This window comes from Dermacentor andersoni, chromosome 2, assembly GCF_023375885.2.
Source record: "Dermacentor andersoni chromosome 2, qqDerAnde1_hic_scaffold, whole genome shotgun sequence".
Classification (NCBI taxonomy): Eukaryota; Metazoa; Arthropoda; class Arachnida; order Ixodida; family Ixodidae; genus Dermacentor; species Dermacentor andersoni.
The window spans coordinates 105,789,067-105,810,910 of record NC_092815.1 but is presented as its reverse complement, the minus strand read 5'-3'; the positions used below and the strand labels follow the sequence as shown (position 1 = coordinate 105,810,910).

At 46.6% G+C, this 21,844-nt stretch overlaps 1 protein-coding gene across 1 annotated transcript in view; it reads left to right on the top strand.

The window, feature by feature from the left end:
* Positions 1 to 21,844, top strand: part of LOC126541478 (uncharacterized) — a 54,177-nt gene that overhangs the window by 21,679 nt on the left and 10,654 nt on the right. Inside the window, exons 7-17 of the mRNA XM_050188226.3 lie at positions 556 to 690; positions 1,788 to 1,916; positions 2,831 to 2,942; positions 6,206 to 6,375; positions 7,489 to 7,613; positions 8,021 to 8,201; positions 9,178 to 9,254; positions 10,720 to 10,942; positions 13,782 to 13,969; positions 15,236 to 15,347; positions 16,603 to 16,773. Coding sequence (XP_050044183.3) covers positions 556 to 690; positions 1,788 to 1,916; positions 2,831 to 2,942; positions 6,206 to 6,375; positions 7,489 to 7,613; positions 8,021 to 8,201; positions 9,178 to 9,254; positions 10,720 to 10,942; positions 13,782 to 13,969; positions 15,236 to 15,347; positions 16,603 to 16,773 — 1,623 coding nt within the window. The remainder of the gene's footprint in view (positions 1 to 555; positions 691 to 1,787; positions 1,917 to 2,830; positions 2,943 to 6,205; positions 6,376 to 7,488; positions 7,614 to 8,020; positions 8,202 to 9,177; positions 9,255 to 10,719; positions 10,943 to 13,781; positions 13,970 to 15,235; positions 15,348 to 16,602; positions 16,774 to 21,844) is intronic.

Below are 21,844 nucleotides of genomic sequence, written 5' to 3'. Positions count from 1 at the left end.
TTATGAGGTACGCCGTAGTGAGGGAAGGGACTCCGGAAATTTGGACCACCTGGGGTTCCTTAACGTGCACCTAAATCTAAGTACACACACAATTCGACAATATATTTAGGTTAATGATGGGCAATAGTAAGTCATATATGGTACCGTTTTTCTCGCAATCATGACGCATTTCCTAAGAACCTGTATTGGTGAATCTCAGTTTGTTTGTTTGTTTGTTTGTTTGTTTGTTTGTTTGTTTGTTTGTTTGTTTGTTTGTTTGTTTGTTTGTTTGTTTGTTTGTTTGCTTGTTTGTTTGTTTGTTTGTTTGTTTGTTTGTTTGTTTGTTTGTTTGTTTGTTTGTTTGTTTGTTTGTTTGTTTGTTTGTTTGTTTGTTTGTTTGCATTGATCGTAAACGTTTGCCTGGACTTCAGCGCGACGTCATGCCCTCCAGGGTGACGATGTCGTAATTACTGAAGCTGTTGCTTGTGTGGCATAAAAAAGGTCTCTTATTCGAATAAATGGATAGTAAAACTTTTTCTCTTTTTTTGCGTTTTCTTCCCTTATTTGTTTTCGCAGCTTGTTCCACCAACACGTTTGGGCCGGATTGCGCGTATGAGTGTCACTGTGCCGAGGACAGCGGCGCCTGCGATGCCGTGTCCGGAACCTGCAGCGCCTGCGAGCCCGGATACCAGGGCCTCAGCTGCCAGGAGAGTGAGTCTGCCCGCCCACGTTTTGATTCCTCGGGGCAGACTGGCTGTGACAGCTGAAAATAACTTCTAGGAACTTCACAGCTTCAAGTAATCCATGGCTTATGGGTTATTTTATTTACTGAGCAAGCACCGTTAGTGCTGAGAAAGTTGTGGTCACTGAAAGCTACCACTTCAGGGTTGGGATCATGATTCAATTTTCGTTCGGCTTTACTTCAAGCCCCGCATGACTAAACGTGTATTCTTCTTTGGTGCATTGAGCGAGGCGAGTAGGCTGGGCATAAAGAAGTGAGAAGCATTTCAGGTACTGAGTTATTCGTCCTGTTTCCGTAACGCTTATGGGGCGCTGTAGTCATAGCCGCGACACTATAGCACTTCGTTGCCCGAAACCCACTCCATGCTCCCTCTGACCTCTAATTGGTCTTCTGTTCTTGCAAAAGCTGGCACTGCTGTCTGTATCGCTGCATAAGATAGTGCTACAAATTGGGACCGATAAAGCTGCACCGCACAAGCTGCTTGTTCACTCATGACTTCAGAGATGGCGCGAGCAGCAAAACCTGCGCTCACGATCTCCGAGGCCATGGTCTACTCACCGTACACCGATGCAAAGAGCAAGAGTGGACAAACAATGATGGAAGCCTCAGTCCGGAGGCAACGTTTAGTCAAGGGGTCTCGCCTTCTTCATGGCGATTCAAGTCTCCAGTTTTGCTCTGACCTCTTTGTATTGCTCCGATATCGACGTGGATTGCGCACACGGAATAGTGCTCAAACAGCCAAGAGCTGTCGTGTCTTGCCAGACTAGTGTGTTTATTATTTCGTACAGATCTTTAGAGTGCGTGGTATTTCAGATGCATCGATTCGGGTGACTTTGTATTTATAGAATGTAAAAGTAGAAAAGAACTTGTAGAAAGAAAGAAGCCGGCCACGGGATGCGTAGGTATATACTTAGAAAGTGTGATAGTTAAAATTGGGAAAGCTAGCTATGGTCGGGGAAACAAGTGAATGAATAAGTACAACAGACATCGATTAACTTCCTTGCGTCCCTTTTTTCTATGTACGTATCTTTTTTTTTTTTCTTTCTGGCGTGGTTGTTCCCGGCAGAGTGCAAGGCGGGCAAATACGGCGAGAACTGCTCGGAGAGCTGCTCGTGCCTGCACGGCGAGACCTGCCACCACATCAACGGCAGCTGCCAGTGCACGGGGCCCCACCGGGGTCACTCCTGTGACGAGAGTAAGTGGCACTGCTTCACTGACACAGTACGTGCACGCACTGTGCGGCACCCTTCTTACCTCACTGACCGGAATAACTAAAAACGTTATCCATCTGCGTTGCGACACGCTTCTGCTAATCGTATTATTGTATTTCCCGCTGTCGTGCGGTCAGGGCTTAGCGATTTTTTTTTATGACGCTTTATTTAAACGAAATGCGCTTGACTTCCCAAGAAATAAAACACGCAGCGATCCTTGCCGTTGATGACACTGCGCGAGCTCATTTAAATAAGCTTGAATTTTTTTGAGCAGACGATATTGGAGTCCCGGCTGATATGGTCTTCACACCGGAAGGCGACGAAGGCGCTACTGAAGTTCGTCCGGTCAAGCGACCTATAGTCGAACCACTGTGACACTCCCACATTCTTTTATGTGTGTGTTCGTGCTTTTCTTTTTTATCTTCCTTTCTTTCTTTGCGCGTGCTTTTCTTCTTTATCTTTCTATCTCCTCTTCCACAGTGCAGGGTAACAAACTGAATATTTATCTTCGAGTTCGCCTCCCCGCCTTTCGCATCTGATCTCTCTCTCTCTCTCTCTTGTTTACTTGACAGACCAAATCGCTCAATCATTACGTGGACCGAGTGCAACGTTACTCAGTGGCACTGAATCTCCTTAAATCAGCTGTTAAAGATTAATCGTCATTCGCTGATGCGAACTTCATAAAGAAAGACTGAAAAGACGAAACAAAAGATTCACTGAGTGGATACCTCGAGATGGCTGGCACTGTACCACCTTTTGAGAGTCACAATCACTTCCAGATCTCGCCTGTGTTTCTGCTCTCCATAGTGTCTTTCTCTTGTGGTACTTTGGCGATTTCGTGTCTGCGTCGTCTTATCCTGGGAGTTGGAGCTGCTAACTCTGCGAAACGCGGTTTCAGTGGTGCCCGAGGTGCTGCCATCGGAGGAAATGGTGGTCGACCAAGGTCATCCAGGCTCGCTGGAGTGCCTCGTCGAAGCCAACCCCGCGCCCGTGATCGAGCTCAGCAACCAGTGAGTCTGACCTGCCGTCTGTCTTCTGAAGTGCCTTATTCAGCATCTACTTCTTGTTTCCATGCACTAAGTAATGCCACCCTAAATGAATTCAGTCTCATCGTTTAGTCAACGCCATTACGCACCCGTCGTTAATGCCTGCGTGGAGTAACGCAAGTTCGGAGAGCCCCACTGGGAGACGGCACAAAGGCTTATCAAAATTCGCAAACCTTAATGCATCACTATCCTCTAGCTCCCTCTCTTGTTGTCTGTAGACAGCGTTGATCACCGAACGTTGCTATTAGTGTGGAAGCCTTTAATTACACCACAGGACCGCTAGCGTTTTCGGTCATAATATTGACTCGATGAAGAAGAGCAGGACCGGTTTTATTCTGTGCCTCACGCCGTGTTGTGTACTGCTGTGTTGTGTACATTGAAGTCAACGAGAATGGTTCTTTTCAAAATACTATTGGTATGTGTGGGGAGAACCTTGTGGTTTTACTTGATACCTACCTGAAGAACACTTTTATTTTGTCTGACAACCGAATGTTGTTGCTGCTGCTGTTTTTTTCCAAAATAAGGGCATATGCAGGATCGTGCGTAGCATCATTACATTGTGACATTTTCCTGACGGAAATGCATAAAACTCTTGACAACAGCTTTCACAACCCATATATATATATATATATATATATATATATACGGGGCCAATTTTTTATTTGTGATGAAGCGAGGATGTCCTTTTAACACTTTTGAGGTCGAAAAAAAATCAGTTTAAGCTTTACGGCAAAGGCTTGACCTTTACCTTTGATCTCCCCGTTGACGTTACCTTGCAGTTCTATGGTTTAAGCCTCATGTATTTAACGTTTGCTGGTGCTATACACCTCGAGTATGATACGAACGCTTGCCGTACGACTCCGCGCACTCTAAATTTGTGAAAACAGCTATTGCTACACTCTGCTAGGAATCAGCACTCAAGAGCTATTGGGAACACGAGATGCAGGTCACCTTTGACAAGCAGTTTGGCCTTCAAAAGCCGGCAGCTCTCGTTCACTCCTGACATCTGTGGCCGAATTCCTGCAACAGAAGCTTAAAAAGGGCACACCAGCGACTGAGGCAAGAGCCGGTGAGCGGAGTGACTAAAGGCCGGAAGTCGTGCCGTACTTGCACAAGATGAGCCACAACTTTTAAAAAGCGGCAAATAGGTACGGAGTGTTTGCCCAGCTGGGTTGCCGCGTAATGGGCAGCTCTAAGGTAGGCTGCCCAGTAAAGCACGTGAAGCCTTACGTGCGGTGCACCACCGGGGGGTAGGGGAAGAGAACGGGAAGGAAGGGGTTATGAAATTTGCTTGCCTTGTGGAAAGTCCTATGTGGGACACACAGGCCACTGTGTCAATGATCGAATGAGGGAACAGGATAATAACTTGAAGAAGGACTTGGCTGCGCACCGTTTAGCAAACTGTAAAGCCTACTCTTGTCAAACGAGATTTCATGATGTGAAGATCCTGGACAGAGGCATAGTTAAAACGACACGTGAGCTATGGGAAGCTTTTTACATAAAAGAAAAAAAAAAGGTACTGCTTGTGCAAGTCACAGTTCTGTTGTTTGATACGACGCGGAGCATACTTTCTTTAGATCTTACAAGTGAGCTTGCTTGCTCGTATAATCGCCTTCTGTAGTCTACCCGAGGAGGCTGGCGCGCTTGTGCGTTGGGGACAGTATGTATACTGTATCTCGCTGTCTATCGAAAAAATTTGTTAGTAGCGCATGTGACGTGAGTCATTGTGCCTGCTTTGTGATTGTACCTACGCGCTAGAATGTGTCGTTAAATAAACCCCAACCACCCCAACATGAAGTCCGCCTGTAGGACTACGTACTGCCAGACTGGAGACGACGTGGGCGAAGTGGTGTGGCAGCTGCTAGTGCTTTCCGGAGCACATGTCTCAAGGTGTCCCCTGAGCCTGCTGACTTGATCGCGGGGCCCGCATTCGTTAAAAAAAAAAGGGCTTGCTCCCACCTCGCAACGATATTAATTAGAGGCGGTGAAAATGTTGAGCATTTGTCTCGTGTCGAACGACTCGGCCCGTGCAGGCAACGGAAATAATTTGACCCTTGAAAGTGCAGTATTCAAAACGGCGCTTAACCTTGTCGGCTTAAGTTCGCACAACTTTGTCGCTTTCCCCCGCCCATTTTCCCCTCTCTTATGTCGTCGTGCATTGGGCAGCTGAAAGCATTTCATCGAACGCAGGACGTCGGGTGACCTGCGCCAGGAGGCAACCTCCGATTGTTCGCCCCTTATTTGCTCCACGCGGATTTTTTTTTTTCTTTAAAGTTAAACTCGGGGGTGTTATGTGCTAAAACCACGATTTGATTATGAGGCGCGCCGTAGTGAGGGACTCCGGATTCATTTCGACCACCAGGGGTACTTTAACGTGCCCCCAATGTTTGGTACACGGCCGTTTTTTTTTTTTTTGCATTTCACCAATATGGAAATGCGCCCGTCGCTTCCAGGATTCGATCCCGCGCCCTCGGGGTTCATAGGACCACCTCCCCAGGCGGGTCTTTGTGCGGGTAGACGAAGTGTGCAGCCGGCGAGCCTAGCTTTATCCGGAACAAAACCACATGACTCCTTGTAAAGTTGCATTATGTAGAAAGCGATTCTTCGTTGTTTCCCAATCCATCGCACGTAAATTGAACTATAACTCTCTCTCTCTCTCTCTTTCTCTCTCTCTCTCTCTCTCTCTCTCTCTCCTCTCTCTCTCTCTCCTCTATTTCTTGCTCTTGTGAGTACGCAAGTTCTTACTAGATTCAGATTCTTGATAACGAAGTTGGCAAACTACCTCCATATATCAATTGCGATTCAACGTCGAATTCACGGGACCCTGGCGTTCACGTGTATAAAGGGAGCCCACTATGCTCAAGGATGTCTGTGCGCTGAACCTTTAATTAAGCTCGCGCAAAACGAAAAACTAATAAATGCCTAAATAAGTAGCGAAAGAATACTTGCACAAACGATGCGACATTTTACGCCATCTATGTAAAAAAAATCTAATAATAAACAATTAAACTTGAGTTGGTCATCTATGGCGCACTCGTTAAGATGAGATGCCCCTCGACAGAAAAAAAACAATTCCGTTAGATATCACTGACTCTCCTTTAAATTGGCATAGGTTGTTCACTACGTTGCTTTCGTTGGACTGATGAATCCCCTGCTGAAAGACCTCGCAGTGGGGGCAAAGAAGCATTTTATGCTTAATAACCGACCTGCTTCCGCGGCGCGAGCAGAGAGACCCGCCAGAACCTCACCAAGGTGACGGTGACGGACGAAGGCGGGGGCGCCTACAGGGCCTCAGCACCGCTGCCCCGAGGCATGGAGCCGGGCAGCTACAAGTTCCACTGCACCGCCAGGAATGAACACGGATTCGACGTCGGAACGCTGCACGTGACGGTCTTGGGTACGTCTTCCCCGAAACGTTCCCGGCGCTGACCTATACTCCCACAGGTTATTACAAATTCGAAGATTTACTCATTACGGATTTGAAGATCCTCAGTTGAAGGATTGATGACGCGATATTCTGACTTCTTATTTTTGTGGTAGATGAATTTCCAGGACTTCTAGACATTCCGCCGCAGTGAGCGCCTTGTCAAAGACGACAAAATAACGCTTTGTTGTAGCACTTTAGCTGTAATGTTCCGGAAATAATCTTTAGTGCAGTTGATTGTAGAACGGAAGCTCACGAAATTCTTTGCGATGAGCAAGTAACGCCATTTTTTATTCATACTACTCTTCTACTCTCAGATTATTTGGGGAAGGGCATCCAGGTTCTGATATCTTGTTGACTGCGTGATTCATGGGAGAATGGGATAGAAAAGGTCAAATAAGGAAACCCATATCGGTTCGTCAGAAAGAATGTTCCGCAGTATAAAAAAAAATGCCCCGGTCCGAACATTGAACCCGGTGTGGTTTCCGGGGCGGTCGCCGATCTACCATCGGAGCTAAGCGGAAGCTAAACTTCGCAGCACGAGACACAATTAATCGACTATACTCTAAGATCAGTAGCACCGAACTTGGCAATATAAATTCCACTAAAACCCGCAACAAGTATAAACTTCCATACTGCACCTTGAGGATTTGCAAAGAACAAGTTTGGCGTAAGCATTATACTTGATTTCATTTCATGTGATCGTCTTTGTTGTCGAAAAAGCTACACTGGTGCTGTGACAGGCAGCCGTAGTTGAGGGTTCCGGATTAAATTACACCGCCTGTGATTCTTTAACGGGAGCATAAATATGTATATGAGCACATGAGCGGGCAGGAATTATAAGCCCTATTTAGCATGATTTCATGGACAGACGAAGGTAGATAAGAATGCCCCCACCCCCCTCAAAAAAAAAAAAAAACACGCCTCACGGACACTGCATCCATGGTGTATGTTGTTTTCGTACTTGTCCCCGTCTGTTCTTCATTGCAGCCCAACTAAACAAATTTGTTTATGTAATTTTGGTTCCCTTTGTGTATACAGCATGTTCTGATCATCTTCGTTTCCTTGTTTTCCATCCTTCTCAAGGTCCCCCCGAGCTGACCTCTCCGCCACAAGTGAAGATGTCGGCTGACTCAGCAGTCGTATCCTGGGAGCCTTCCAACTCGCCAACCAAGAAGCACGGTGGGCGAGGCAACCAAATTGAGTACCAGGTACTCGGCAAACCCCATATGAGGGAAGCATTGAATCTTCCCTGACTTCTCCCTTACACGTTTCCTAGAAAAGGAAAATTTTGTTCACCCGCTATCTTTTCTACCAGCCTATGCTTTTCTTGAGTTCCTCAGTCGCTGAAGTTCAATTGAATAGCCGGCCCTTCGGCGGCCTATTTTTCCCAAGATCTCATCATTCGATAAACAACAACAAAGAAAGCAAATCAGCGTCGGCAATGACATTAACGAATGAACCAGTTAATACGGTCGCACATGAGTGGAATATATATGGTTGCCACTGCCGAAACACGTCACAAATCATGGTTGTTTTACGTCGGCCGTAGTGCTCTTACTCGCGCGGAATGCTGAGAACTCTCACCGCGTATGCACCGTGTTGTTCGTTCGTGCAGCTGCACGTCCGTGCGAAAGCGGCCGGCGGCAACTGGACGACGGTGGGCCCGTGGCAGACGGCCGTGCGCCAGAACGCCTCGTCCCTCGAGCCGGACACCGAGTACGAGTTCGCCGTGCAGCTGCGGAGGGGCAAGCTGACGGCGTGGGGGCCGCCGGTGTCGGTGCGCACGCCCTGTCGAGGTTTGATTCATTCATTCTCTTTGATTCACTAGGGCGATGCGTTTTCGTAGCGTACGAGAACGAACACGCATATATGCCGGCGAGTCATCTTTTTCTATTCACTTATTTTTTTTAGTACGACGACATAACTGACAAACACGAAAGCTGGCTCGCTGCTTCTGTCCCATTTTATATGCCCCTTACGCCGTCATTGTGCCGCCGTAACCAGGCAATCGTCAACTCCTTTCCACATCCCAAGAGAATGGCCGGGTGTAGTGAAAAGGGTGCGAAATGACAGCTAAACTATTGAAATGAGGCTATACGACAGATCACCATAGAAAGACTCGCGCAGGAGTGTACAGGGTGCCGAGTGTTCCTTCTATATGCAGCCAACATCGTGAATTTCCCAGTCAACAACTCGCCCAAGACATTCTGTTGTGCCGAATGGCACTACTCTACGATTACTACACTAAAGCAATCATCAAAAACTCGCGCGTGCGGAAGTCTTGGTGTATACTGTGCGACGACTGAACTCCGGTGTCTCTGCTGAAGTGAGGGACGCTGCACCAAAAATCCAAGCAGCCCAAGCGCGGCTTTTTTTCGGCATAAGCATTGTCTAACTCGTCACTAAGAATTCATCTCGAGGCCCACCCTCCCGACGGGCGGGTAAACAGTGCTGTACACTTCTTTCGGTGTAAATATTCTGAACCTACAGAGGTGTTTAGCTTTATTTCTCGTCAGCTTAATGATCGTGCCTTATTACTATCGTGTATACTGCGTCGAGGTGTTGTGGCACAAGTGTAATCGCTTGTGCGACAACAGTTCGCCTTTCGTTCTACGTGCGCCAGAACAGCGACGCTCCATTCGCTTGCACACGCTCATATGCGAAAACGACTGTTAGCTCGTGTCTCTCGAGTCATTCGGCTTTCGCTACACACGCGCGCGCTTGTGATAGGTATTGCTGGTTCCTGAAAGTGTTGACATCCGTTTGCTCCAGCTGACAGCCCCGAGGCGGTACCGAAGAACGTGGTGGCCAAGGCGCTCTCGGACAGTCGCATATCCATTCGGTGGGAGGTGACATGCCTTTTCTTATTATTTGCATTATCTAGCAGCGGAGTTGTTGTGTGCGCCTAAGTTCTTGTTCATTTTTATTTCTGACGATGGCTAATACATTCATGTCAAAAAAAGAAAGAGGGGGAAGGGGGGAATTATTTCTCGAGCAAAAATATAATTAGTTTAGAAAAGTACTCTCATCGAGTGGAAAGGCCTCACAAACACAAGAAAATTACATCATGTGATCGCGCAGAACGTTCGAAACAATACACGCACGTATGTTGGTTGAATTATTGGTTTTATCGCAGGATGGGGCCGGCGGCATGCCAGCATGATCACTGACGAATGCTTCCATCTTTCTACACTTTTCGTCCACTTGTCACTTAATAAAGAAGCCTTCTATGCCATCAGTTACAAATAGCGCCAATCGACGAAGTATCAGGAGCGCTGAAATTTGTGCTGAAACCGATTCTTTTTGTATTGTGATACGTGCGAGTATTGCTGTTCTCTTTTTTTTTTTTTTTTCTCGTGTGCGCGTGTAGAAAATTTACTTGTCATTTTTATCTTTCTGCGTTTGCGTTTAGGCCACTATCACCCATTTCGCGTCTGCATGCGTGTATGTATGTCACATTACCTCTGCGCTTGTGTTGTGTAGGGCTTTTCTTCGTATTTCCTCTGCAGCAGCTGTTTTACCTCCCGCAATACGAACCCAAACAACTATCAAGGGGAAGAGCTGGTACTTAACTAATAAAAAAAATCATTCACAGATGTATCCCGATATAACTGATTACATCAAAGAGAGCGAAACTTCATGTTCCACTTTTTAAGTGCTGATTTGCGTAAATCATTCTGTACAATATTTAGACGCCTAAACCAAGACTATTGGATCGTCAGCCAATCAAAGGTTCTTTTCTTTTTCTCTTCATTTTTTTAGTTCAGCAAGTTTTTCTTGGTTATTTTAGCAGTTGCCTAAAGATATTATCATCGGGCTTGCCGCGAAACTCAGTCACAGAATTACAGATAGCCTCGGTTGATTGATTGATTGATTGATTGATTGATTGATTGATTGATTGATTGATTGATTGATTGATTGATTGATTGATTGATTGATTGATTGATTGATTGATTGATTTTTTTAACGTCCCAAAGCAACGTCAGGAATATGAAAGACGCCCGTAGTTGAGGGCTACGAGAGAAAGGAACAGAAACACTTGTTTACAGAAAGGTAGAGAAAGGTTAGCCTGTGGCTACGGAATACTTTTGATTGGCTGGTGTAATTCAGTGTGCCACCAAAACTTCGGTATACTAACATTTCTTGCATTCCAACCCACCTCGACATGCGGCAACCGTGGCTGCACGGAGTCGAATCCGCGACCTCGCGCTGAGCAGCATCACCCCGTAGTCACTCAACCGCAGCCAACTGAGGGTGGGGCGCCACCGTCGCTTGCCGTGGTTCTGCGCTCACGCGCATGCGCTCTGCTCTCAGAAACCGGACCCGAAGCTGCTGGGCTGCAAGCTGGTCGGCTTCGAGGTGGACCTGAGCGCGGGCAACGCGCCGTCGACCGTGCGGAGCCTGGACGCGGACACCGTGCACACCGTGGTCGACAACCTGGACGCCGACAGCAGCTACGACGTGGCCGTGTACGCCGTCACCTCCGCGGGACGCAGCATGTACAGCGGATCGGCCACTGCGAAGACGGCTCGGGCAGGTGAGGTCACATCTGCCGCTGGCAGCGCGGGAAGCAGCGATGTGGGTCGCGCGAGCGGAGTGACTAAGCACGACGATTAAACGTCGTCGATGTGCGGGAGCATGCACTCTTAGGGGAAACTACGGTGCAACTTTGACTCTATATATACTCAGTATTTCAAGAGAAAATGAAATGACAAATGTGACATCTAGCGCAGCCGGATGACGCAAATTCGTTTATTGTTTAACCTGCTATGAGCCTTTGAATTGTAATAATGTTTTCCCGCTGCGTGAGAACTATCGGCTGCACAGAGACTTAAAGATGCACAAAAAGAATCAACACTAAACCATTGTAGAGCAGTGAAGTATTCTTTCATAATTTTATTTGCGCCCATCGTGATGGCTTAGCGGCTATTGTGTAGCGCTGCTAAGCACGAGGTCGCGGGATCATCAAATCCCGGCCGCGGCGGCTGCATATCGATGGCGGGAGAAATGCAAAAACGCCCGTTACCCGTGCATTGGGGGCATGTTAAAGATCCCCTGGTCGTCAGAAATTATTTGAGAGTCCTCCACTATGGTGCGCCGCCTCCTAAATGAAATCGTGATTTTGGCAAGTAATAACGCCAGAATTCAACAAAAATATATAATTAGCATTCACTTGAGAGCAAATGGCCTGCTATTACTGAAGAAGATTAGCGTTAAAACATCAATTTTCCTGACTTTTGTCCCGACATCTCCGCGAAGGTGTACGTCACAGTGACGTCACTTATTTCAAAGTAGATTCTTGTGTTTTAGCGTTTCTCAACATTTGATACGATCATGTCTCTTGCTTTTCATAAAGCAATTTTGTCCTGCTTTACCGACAAAACGTTTATTACAGGCCAATGTATAGACGGCTGTAAAAATCTAGGACGTCATGGCGACCTTGTGCGGGAACTCGAGCCCGGCGTCGCCACGCAGTATTTGTTTGTTTGTTTTGCGTCTTTTCTGTTACGCTTACACCCGGTTCACTATTGCAGAAGCGGATAACTTATAATTACGGTTTAACTTGGTATTGCTCTTGGTCTCATCAACTTCGTGTGTACTACAGCGAAGCTTAAGGCGCGTGCTATAGCCAATCAGTAAACAGTCCCAGCTGCGTGTTCCTAATAAGGGAGAAGCGCTCGCACATTGCGAGCTATCGGATAGTTTTAGATTAGGGGACGCAAGCTACCGAGCGTGCGCAGAAGAATCCAGAGCGGGCACAAAAGAGCGCGAAAGGCCCACAACGGAGTTAGTTTCCCGCAACGCGAGCTTGGCCGCGGTATGCGCCCCCTATAACCTAAGACTCTCCATTAATCCTACGGTGACACTTCCATTCTGTCAGCGACACGTGGAGGCTGATCAGCCGTGGACGTCAATGAAGGAGTCCTTTATTTTTCTTGGATGACGTGACCACATATTTCACTATACGGCACGCAGTTGGTTAAATGGAGTGGTTTTCCTTTAAAGGGCCCCTATTGAGCGGCAACTACGCTGGGCTTATTTCCGGCACATAGGTGCCACCGCGTCCAATTGGTGGCGCACGACTTTATGATGATAACTACAAATTGAGGGCGTGCTCTGTGTCTTCATCTTTCTTTTTTCTTCATTATACAATCGCATAGAAAGTCCCCGAGCAGCCTAAGAATTGACGCGTCGACGCAAGTCTTCAGCACGTACGCAGTACGTTAGCAAACCAAACAAGTTTAGACTACACAAGAAAAGAAAACAGGGCTAGTTGAAATACGTTCGCATTTATCCGCGCAACAGACAGAGAGGGAAGAGAAGGTTGAAAGACGGCGCTTGCGTTCGTCCTTCCTTTTCCGTCTGTGTCTGTATGTTGCGCTGGTACATCCACGAAGCTTATACTCGTCTACATTTCCATAGAATTCTCTCATAGTACGTGGCTTGCTACTTATCAGCAGACTTAATTAATTTAGGCCAACCGCCCATTCCACTATTACTTGCCAATCTATGGCGTTGATGACGACACCGCGCGACACCGGAAATCTCGAAGCATTATGTTTGAGCATAACATTTTTTTCTTCGCACGGTACTCGACAAGACTAACTCGTAGGGCGACGCATTTCTTGGCACCTCTGGGAATGTGTATCTGAAAGATAGTGAGGGCTACAATTACGGGATGTCTATTAAGTAAATGTGACGCCGTTGTTATACGGCTTCATTTCAAGCAATTGAAGTTTGTTTCATTTACTCCGCAGTGTAAAGTTTATTGGTGGAAATTTGTTAATTCGCAGATTATATCTCTGTTATTTGATTTACTGTGTTAGTACTATCCGTCTCTTCAACTCGCCAACCTTGAGAGGCGGAATAGATTCACCTGTCGCAGGCAATTTTTGAACGGCATTTTAGACAAAAAAAAAAATTACCTGGTTGTATAAGAGCAAATGCGTGCTTCACAAGTTACGTTCGTTGGCTTTGTGGCGAGAGCTGCAACCCGATTATAGACAACTCCTAAGCTCTGTGGGCTCTTGCCCCTGCTATATAGAATTTATAAGTGCTTGCGTTCAATTTCGGTGGCACGCTTTGTGGCCTTACGCAAGATTAGTAAATGGAAAGCAATCTAGGACACTGGCACAAGTGGCTCGGGTCCAACGACCCAGGACAGACAGTGTGACTAGCGCTGTTATCGCTCGCTATCAGCAAACTTCGTCGTTGCTGACAGGCCGACACGTATATGTGGCCGCACCGCGGACATGCACTGGCTGAAGGGGGACCACGGAAACGGGCGTCAATATTAATTGCTCCAACATGTCTTACACAACGTAATAGTGTACACTGCTCGTGCGTGCGATATTTTCGTGCTGTCGCAAACGCAGTTCCGGGCCCTGTGGAACACCTGAACGTGGTCCGATCGAATGCCACCAGCGCCATGATCACGTGGGACGCTCCTGCGGGAGTACGCCACCCTCACCACCTGGATTACCGCGTGGCTATCGTTGTTAGAGACCTGGGCGGATGCGGCCACAAGGGTTCAGAACAAGTATCTCTCATACAAGCTACGCAGGTGATTCATTCATTCATTCATTCATTCATTCATTCATTCATTTCTCATGGTCTATCCGTCATGCTCCAAGTAATTCAATTTTCCTTGCCCATTTCTTCAAATCTGCTCTGCAGCATAAAATTCAGTTGCATTGTCGAACTTATATCTGCATATTCGCGGTTCGATGCAAGTAGCGCACGAAAAACAAGGTGAACGGAGAAGCAGGGACGTACGCGCAACCACGTCGCTTAAGCCTAACTCACACGAACTGCTACATTTATGAACTACATATTCGGCTCACGCTAATTGGCCTTGGCCGTCTGCTATAGAGAGACTGGGGGAAAGCATGCGTAAACAAAAAACTATGCATGGGTTACGAAGATTAAGAGAGAGAGAGAAAAGGGGAGGAAAGACAGGGAGGTTAGCCAGTGGAAGTGCCGGCTGGCTACCCTGTGCTAAGGAAAGGGGTGAAGGGAATAAAAGGAGAAAGAAGAAGAAAAAAGGAAACAGAAAAATTTGATGAAGTTTTTAAGGACATGTGAATTGTGCGACCGTCTTTGAATGTTGTAGCGCGTAGCATCGCGTTATACGAAGATTAAATAGGCCTAAACGTCTGAACTCTTCCATGCATCGGAGATGCCTGGAAGAGTTCAGATGTTTAGGCTTACTTAATCTTCACATAAATTCGTGTAATCTTCGTATAGTTCAGAGGAGCTTTTTTGGGAAACGATACGGGGGAAGTACAAGACTCGAGGCGCGGTCATGGTGGTAGAAATTATTCAATGCCGCATTAAAGGCACTTCCATTTCGGTCATGTGCACCTCTGACTAAGCCCACTTCTGTGCTGTTATAAAGGGGTTTCTGTGGAATAATTGAGATAAAAAAAGTGTATTGGCAACTGAATTTCTCTGTTCTGCATGAAAATATCAAGAGTGAAATTAAATGCCCATTCCTTGAGATACTTGCGTTACAACCCCAACTGCGCATTCTGCAGGCCAAATAGGCGCACTTTTTTCAGCACCCTAAAAATGTACTGCATAGCGTAATGACTTTTGACGTAATAGTTCTGTGGAAACCCGCAAGGTGGGGGGAAGTAATTAATAAATGAAAAACGAGACATCCACCCGAACGTAGCTAAGCGCTACAAAGGAAACCCATACGGGTTCCTCGAAAGAAAAGCTTTGTAGCACTTAGCCATACGTTCGGGTGGATGTCTCATTTTCCCTTTATTGAGCGTAATGACTTACCTGAACCACAACGTAGTCCGTATGCTTTCTGTTCGCGCAGTTCCATGTCGACGGGCTGGTGCCGCACTCCTGGTACGAGGCAGGTGTGAGCGCGAGCAGCGGCCACGGATACGGGAAGAGGAGGGAGGTCAGCTTCCTCACTGCCGCAGCACGTGAGTGCGGCGTACACAGTCGTGAAGTCGCGCCACCAAAGGAGAAAGCGTTGTCTAACGTTCATTCCATAACGCCAACTCATTGGTGACGAAGCAAACACACAGGGCAGCCAATGTAGGTGGCCACCCCGCAGCACAGGAATGGAGTTAGTGTTTAAGTACATTGGAAGCATTCGCGCCTTCCGGATACTTATCGCTAACGAAGGAGCGTAATCGTTTATCAGCAGAAAAGGAATATGTCAGGTTATAAAGCGACCGAAGGATCAACGTAACGAGTTTCGAGAACTTTTCCTGCGCCAAAATGGCCAAAACACGACGTAGATTGAAATTGGTGACGTCGTGCTGACGTTTACGGCACGAAATTCAAGAAAGGGAGGCGTAGGCGTCATTTTCTTTTTTTTTTTTTATTCACTAGTACTGCATTTTCTGGATTATAGCTCGCGGATTGCACACGCGAAGATGATGAAATTTCCCGTGGTGCGGCCTATCTATGGGTGAAAGCCAGAGTGCAACGCGGTTTTCGTTCCGGTTCAGCGGAAACGGTTATGTTCCGGTTGAACTCAGGAGCGAGAAAATAACGGTTCGAACCGGTTCAAGTTTATTTGCATAATCGAAGAATATTTACAAAAATGTAGCATAAATTTATTTGCTAAAAAAATGACGCTGCTGCTAGGCTGCACGAAAAGATTACACGTGTTGCTCTTTAGGCCACACGTAGCTAGTAGTTAAAAAAAGAACTAAGCAGATCTAACACCAATGCTGGAACCTACGTGAAGCAACGCTTTAGTGAGTGAGAGAGAGAGAGAGTAATTGATTGAAGAAACACGGAGTCCTCTAGCCTGCTACTCTTCTCTGCAGAGCTGGCGTTCTGAAATGTTCGAAACGTATCCGATAAATATTCGCATTTACGAATAGCCACTATTCGATTCGTTATTCGTAAGTTTTGAATATTCGCACACCCCTATTTTACGCTGCAACCCACTGTGCATTTTCCGGGCGTTAAACAGCCCAACATGTATTTGTTTACTCTTATCTCTCTCTCTGCTCTCCCTCTCTCTTCCACGCCCCCTCCCCACGTGTAGGGCAGCAAACTGCACAAAGCAAACTTTAAACTGCTCGCCACCGTGCTTTTCCTTTCTTCTCTGTCACCCTCTCTCCGTCGTATTTTATTGGCTTAATACTAATTCCAGCTAATTGAGATGGTTGCTGCCATCACTTGTGTCCAATATTTCTCCGTCGGGGCCTCTCTGCGCAGCGCCCAGCAAACCGCCTGGTAAGGTGCGCGTGGTGTGGGCATCGTCGAGGAGCCTGCACCTGAGCTGGGAAGCGCTTTCCTGCTTGGACGCACGCGGACCGCTGCTTTACTACCACGTCCTATACTACGCCGACTTGAGGGCCGAGGACGACCAATGGGCAAACACCACAGGTGAGCAGCGCAAGCGACGTTGCAACCACGCATCAACGCTTCTAGAATAGGTATACTAGTTCCTGAATGGCCGCACTGCCCGTACGTGACCTCTTTTTGTTGCTTGCCAGCTCGTCAGCAGGATTTCGGGTGACATATTCGCGCGCGCTAAGGTATTCTCCATCAACTTTTATCCCCAATTCTTCCCACTCCAGGCCTCTGAATACCTCCTGTAAACATGCTGTGAATAGCATTGGAGATATCGTATCTCCCTGTCTGACGCCTTTCTTTATAGGGATTTTGTTGCTTTCTTTGTGGAGGACTACGGTGGCTGTGGAGCCGCTATAGATATCTTCCAGTATTTTTACATATGGCTCATCTACACCCTGATTCCGTAATGCCTCCATGACTGCTGAGGTTTCGACTGAATCAAACGCTTTCTCGTAATCAATGAAAGCTATATATAAGGGTTGGTTATATTCTGCACATTTCTCTATCACTTGATTGATAGTGTGAATATGGTCTATTGTTGAGTAGCCTTTACGGAATCCTGCCTGGTCCTTTGGTTGACAGAAGTCTAAGGTGTTCCTGATTCTATTTGCGATTACCTTAGTAAATACTTTGTAGGCAACGGACAGTAAGCTGATCGGTCTATAATTTTTCAAGTCTTTGGCGTCCCCTTTCTTATGGATTAGGATTATGTTAGCGTTCTTCCAAGATTCCGGTACGCTCGAGGTTATGAGGCATTGCGTATACAGGGTGGCCAGTTTCTCTAGAACAATCTGACCACCATCCTTCAACAAATCTGCTGTTACCTGATCCTCCCCAGCTGCCTTCCCCCTTTGCATAGCTCCTAAGGCTTTCTTTACTTCTTCTGGCGTTACCTGTGGGATTTCGAATTCCTCTAGGCTATTCTCTCTTCCACTATCGTCGTGGGTGCCACTGGTACTGTATAAATCTCTATAGAACTCCTCAGCCACTTGAACTATCTCGTCCATATTAGTAACGATATTGCCGGCTTTGTCTCTTAACGCACACATCTGATTCTTGCCTATTCCTAGTTTCTTCTTCACTGTTTTTAGGCTTCCTCCGTTCCTGAGAGCCTGTTCAATTCTATCCATATTATAGTTCCTGATGTCCGCTGTCTTACGCTTGTTGATTAACTTAGAAAGTTCTGCCAGTTCTATTCTAGCTGTAGGATTAGAGGCTTTCATACATTGGCGTTTCTTGATCAGATCTTTCGTCTCCTGCGATAGCTTACTGGTTTCCTGTCTAACGGCGTTACCACCGACTTCTATTGCGCACTCCTTAATGATGCCCATGAGATTGTCGTTCATTGCTTCAACACTAAGGTCCTCTTCCTGAGTTAAAGCCGAATACCTGTTCTGTAGTTTGATCCGGAATTCCTCTAGTTTCCCTCTTACCGCTAACTCATTGATTGGCTTCTTGTGTACCAGTTTCTTTCGTTCCCTCCTCAAGTCTAGGCTAATTCGAGTTCTTACCATCCTGTGGTCACTGCAGCGTACCTTGCCGAGCACGTCTACATCTTGAATGATGCCAGGGTTCGCGCAGAGTATGAAGTCGATTTCATTTCTAGTCTCACCATTCGGGCTCCTCCACGTCCACTTTCGGCTAACCCGCTTGCGGAAAAAGGTATTCATTATACGCATATTATTCTGTTCTGCAAACTCTACTAATAATTCTCCTCTGCTATTCCTAGAGCCTATGCCATATTCCCCCACTGACTTGTCTCCAGCCTGCTTCTTGCCTACCCTGGCATTGAAGTCGCCCATCAGTATAGTGTACTTTGTTTTGACTTTACCCATCGCCGATTCTACGTCTTCATAAAAGCTTTCGACTTCCTGGTCATCATGACTAGATGTAGGAGCGTAGACCTGTACAACCTTCATTTTGTACCTCTTATTAAGTTTCACAACAAGACATGCCACCCTCTCGTTAATGCTATAGAATTCCTGTATGTTACCAGCTATTTCCTTATTAATCAGGAATCCGACTCCTAGTTCTCGTCTCTCCGCTAAGCCCCGGTAACACAGTACATGCCCGCTTTTTAGCACTGTATATGCTTCTTTTGTCCTCCTAACCTCACTGAGCCCTATTATATCTCATTTACTACCCTCTAATTCCTCCAATAACACTGCTAGACTCGCCTCACTAGATAGCGTTCTAACGTTAAACGTTGCCAGGTTCAGATTCCAATGGCGGCCTGTCCGGAGCCAGGTATTCTTAGCACCCTCTGCAGCGTCACAGATCTGACCGCCGCCGTGGTCAGTTGCTTCGCGGCTGCTGGGGACTGAGGGCCGGGGTTCGATTGTTGTATTCATATAGGAGGTTGTGGCCAAGTACTGCACCAGGGTGGCCAATCCTGCTCTGGTGAGAGAGTGCGTTACCGGTTCTGGTCACCGGGATCAGGCCGCACTCCAGGCCGATTCGCTGATGATATTGCCTTGCTTAGTAACTCAGGAGACCAATTGCAATGCATGCTCACTGACCTGGAGAGGCAAAGCAGAAGGGTGGGTCTGAAAATTAATCTGCAGAAAACTAAAGTACTGTTTAACAGTCTCGGAAGAGAACAGCAGTTTACGATAGGTAGCGAAACACTGGAAGTGGTAAGGGAATACATCTACTTAGGGCAGGTAGTGACCACGGATCCGGATCATGAGACTGAAATAACCAGAAGAATAAGAATGGGTTGGGGTGCGTTTGGCAGGCATTCTCAAATCATGAACAGTAAGTTGCCACTATCCCTCAAAAGGAAAGTGTACAACAGCTGTGTGTTACCAGTACTCACATATGGGGCAGAAACCTGGAGGCTTACGAAAAGGGTTCTGCTGAAATTGAGAACGACGCAACGAGCTATGGAAAGAAGAATGATGGGTGTAACGTTAAGGGATAAGAAAAGAGCAGATTGGGTGAGGCAACAAACGCGGGTAAACGACATCTTAGTTGAAATCAAGAAAAAGAAATGGGCATGGGCCGGACATGTAATGAGGAGGGAAGATAACCGATGGTCACTAAGAGCTACGGACTGGATTCCAAGAGAAGGGAAGCGTAGCAGGGGGCGGCAGAAAGTTAGGTGGGCAGATGACATTAAGACGTTTGCAGGGACAACATGGCCACAATTAGTACATGACCGGGGTAGTTGGAGAAGTATGGGAGAGGCCTTTGCCCTGCAGTGGGCGTAACTAGGCTGATGATGATGATGATGATGATGATGATTCGCGCGCGCTGTGTGACGTGGGACTAGCCGGGTGCGCGACGAGTTCGCCGTCCTCGCCGCACCTGCAATAAAGTTTCTTCACTCACTCACTCACTCACTCACTCACTGTCACGCGGCAGGCAGGCATTAAGTCAGACATTTAGACAGACTGACTGGCTGGAAGCTAGCTAGCTAGCTAGCTAGATAGATAGATAGATAGATAGATAGATAGATAGATAGATAGATAGATAGATAGATAGATAGATAGATAGATAGATAGATAGATAGATAGATAGATAGATAGATAGATAGATAGATAGATAGATAGATAGATAGATAGATAGATAGACAGACAGACAGATAGATAGATAGATAGATAGATAGATAGATAGATAGATAGATAGATAGATAGATAGATAGATAGATAGATAGATAGATAGATAGATAGATAGATAGATAGATAGATAGATAGATAGATAGATAGATAGATAGATAGATAGATAGATAGATAGATAGATAGATAGATTTTTCGTATTTTGCATAAATTACAATACAGTTATGTGTAGATCTATTCAGTGCACCCTTCTGCAGAAGTTCTCCAGTTTTCTTTTGCATACCTCTGCGTTTTCATGTAACTGTTTCATATAATTCGCGCGTCCCTGTGCATGGATCCTTTAACATGCATGGATCCTTCAACTTCCGCGCATATATCTATATATAAAGTTCATTTCGACTGCTTCGATGGACACGCCACTGCAAGATGGTGGCGTAGGCGGAAAGCCAAAAGACGGATGGCGGGGCTGGTTATACAAGCCAATAAACATGTTCTTTGTTTCTTGAAAAATTGTCATAGTTTCGCCATGAGAGCGAAGCAATGAATGCGATAGCAACATCTTAAAATATGCACGAAATGTAAGACCCGTAGTTGTAGTGGCAGTATGAATTGGAGTAAACGTAAGCTGGCTAAGTTAAAAACGTGCTGTTGCGCTAGGGGTCCTCCGTTTTAATCCTGCCATCGAACAATTTCATTGATGGTTGTTAACTACATTCAACGTCTTATTTAGCGACTTTACCGCCACTCTTACGTATCGGGTATGTTTCAAACATCTTTCCTGGGCCGATCCCGGAGGCAGTGCACAGCCGCGCCAATAAATTTACATCTAATTTCGATATATCGAACCTCGATGTAACGAAGTTCACGATGCAACGAACTATTTGCATTTCCCGATCTTAGTTGCAGTTAGGGTCAGGAATGCACGTGTCTCCTCCTCTCCCACGTGCACGCTATATCTTTGAGGTAATCCCTCCGCGGCAAGTGCAAAGATCGAGTCGAAATGGTTGGTGCGTTCCCGCACATTTTGTTGTTCCCACGCGTCTAGTGTTGACGGTCGCATAATCTCAAGCTTCCAAGACACAGTGTGAAGCGCTCGCTCGCGTTGTGACTGCGAGTTCGTGGTCATCGAGTGAGATCTGTTAATGTTTCCCTGAGCGCTCGTGGCACCGATAAAACTACGAACCTTACCTCGTGTAGTTGTCCCTTTCGTATCGTCATCAATGCTCCGCATTTCTGGCGAAAATGTGACTTTTGTCTTTCTTTTAATTTTTTTTTCTTTTTGTTCAGGACGAATACCCGTATGTTTTTGCACTTTTGTTTTTAATTTGTGGGCGCCGGCTGCGGGCACTAAGCGCGGTCAGCCATGGCGTACAAGATTTACGGCAACGCGCGACACAACAGACGCCAGTCTCGGACGCCGTGAGCCCCGTCGATGCATTGCTCCCGGTGCGATCTGCACTGCACGCGCTGGCGCTCATAACCGCGCTATTATCGCCTCACGTTCTTACAATTTGTTTATAAGCGCCTACTAACGAGTTACT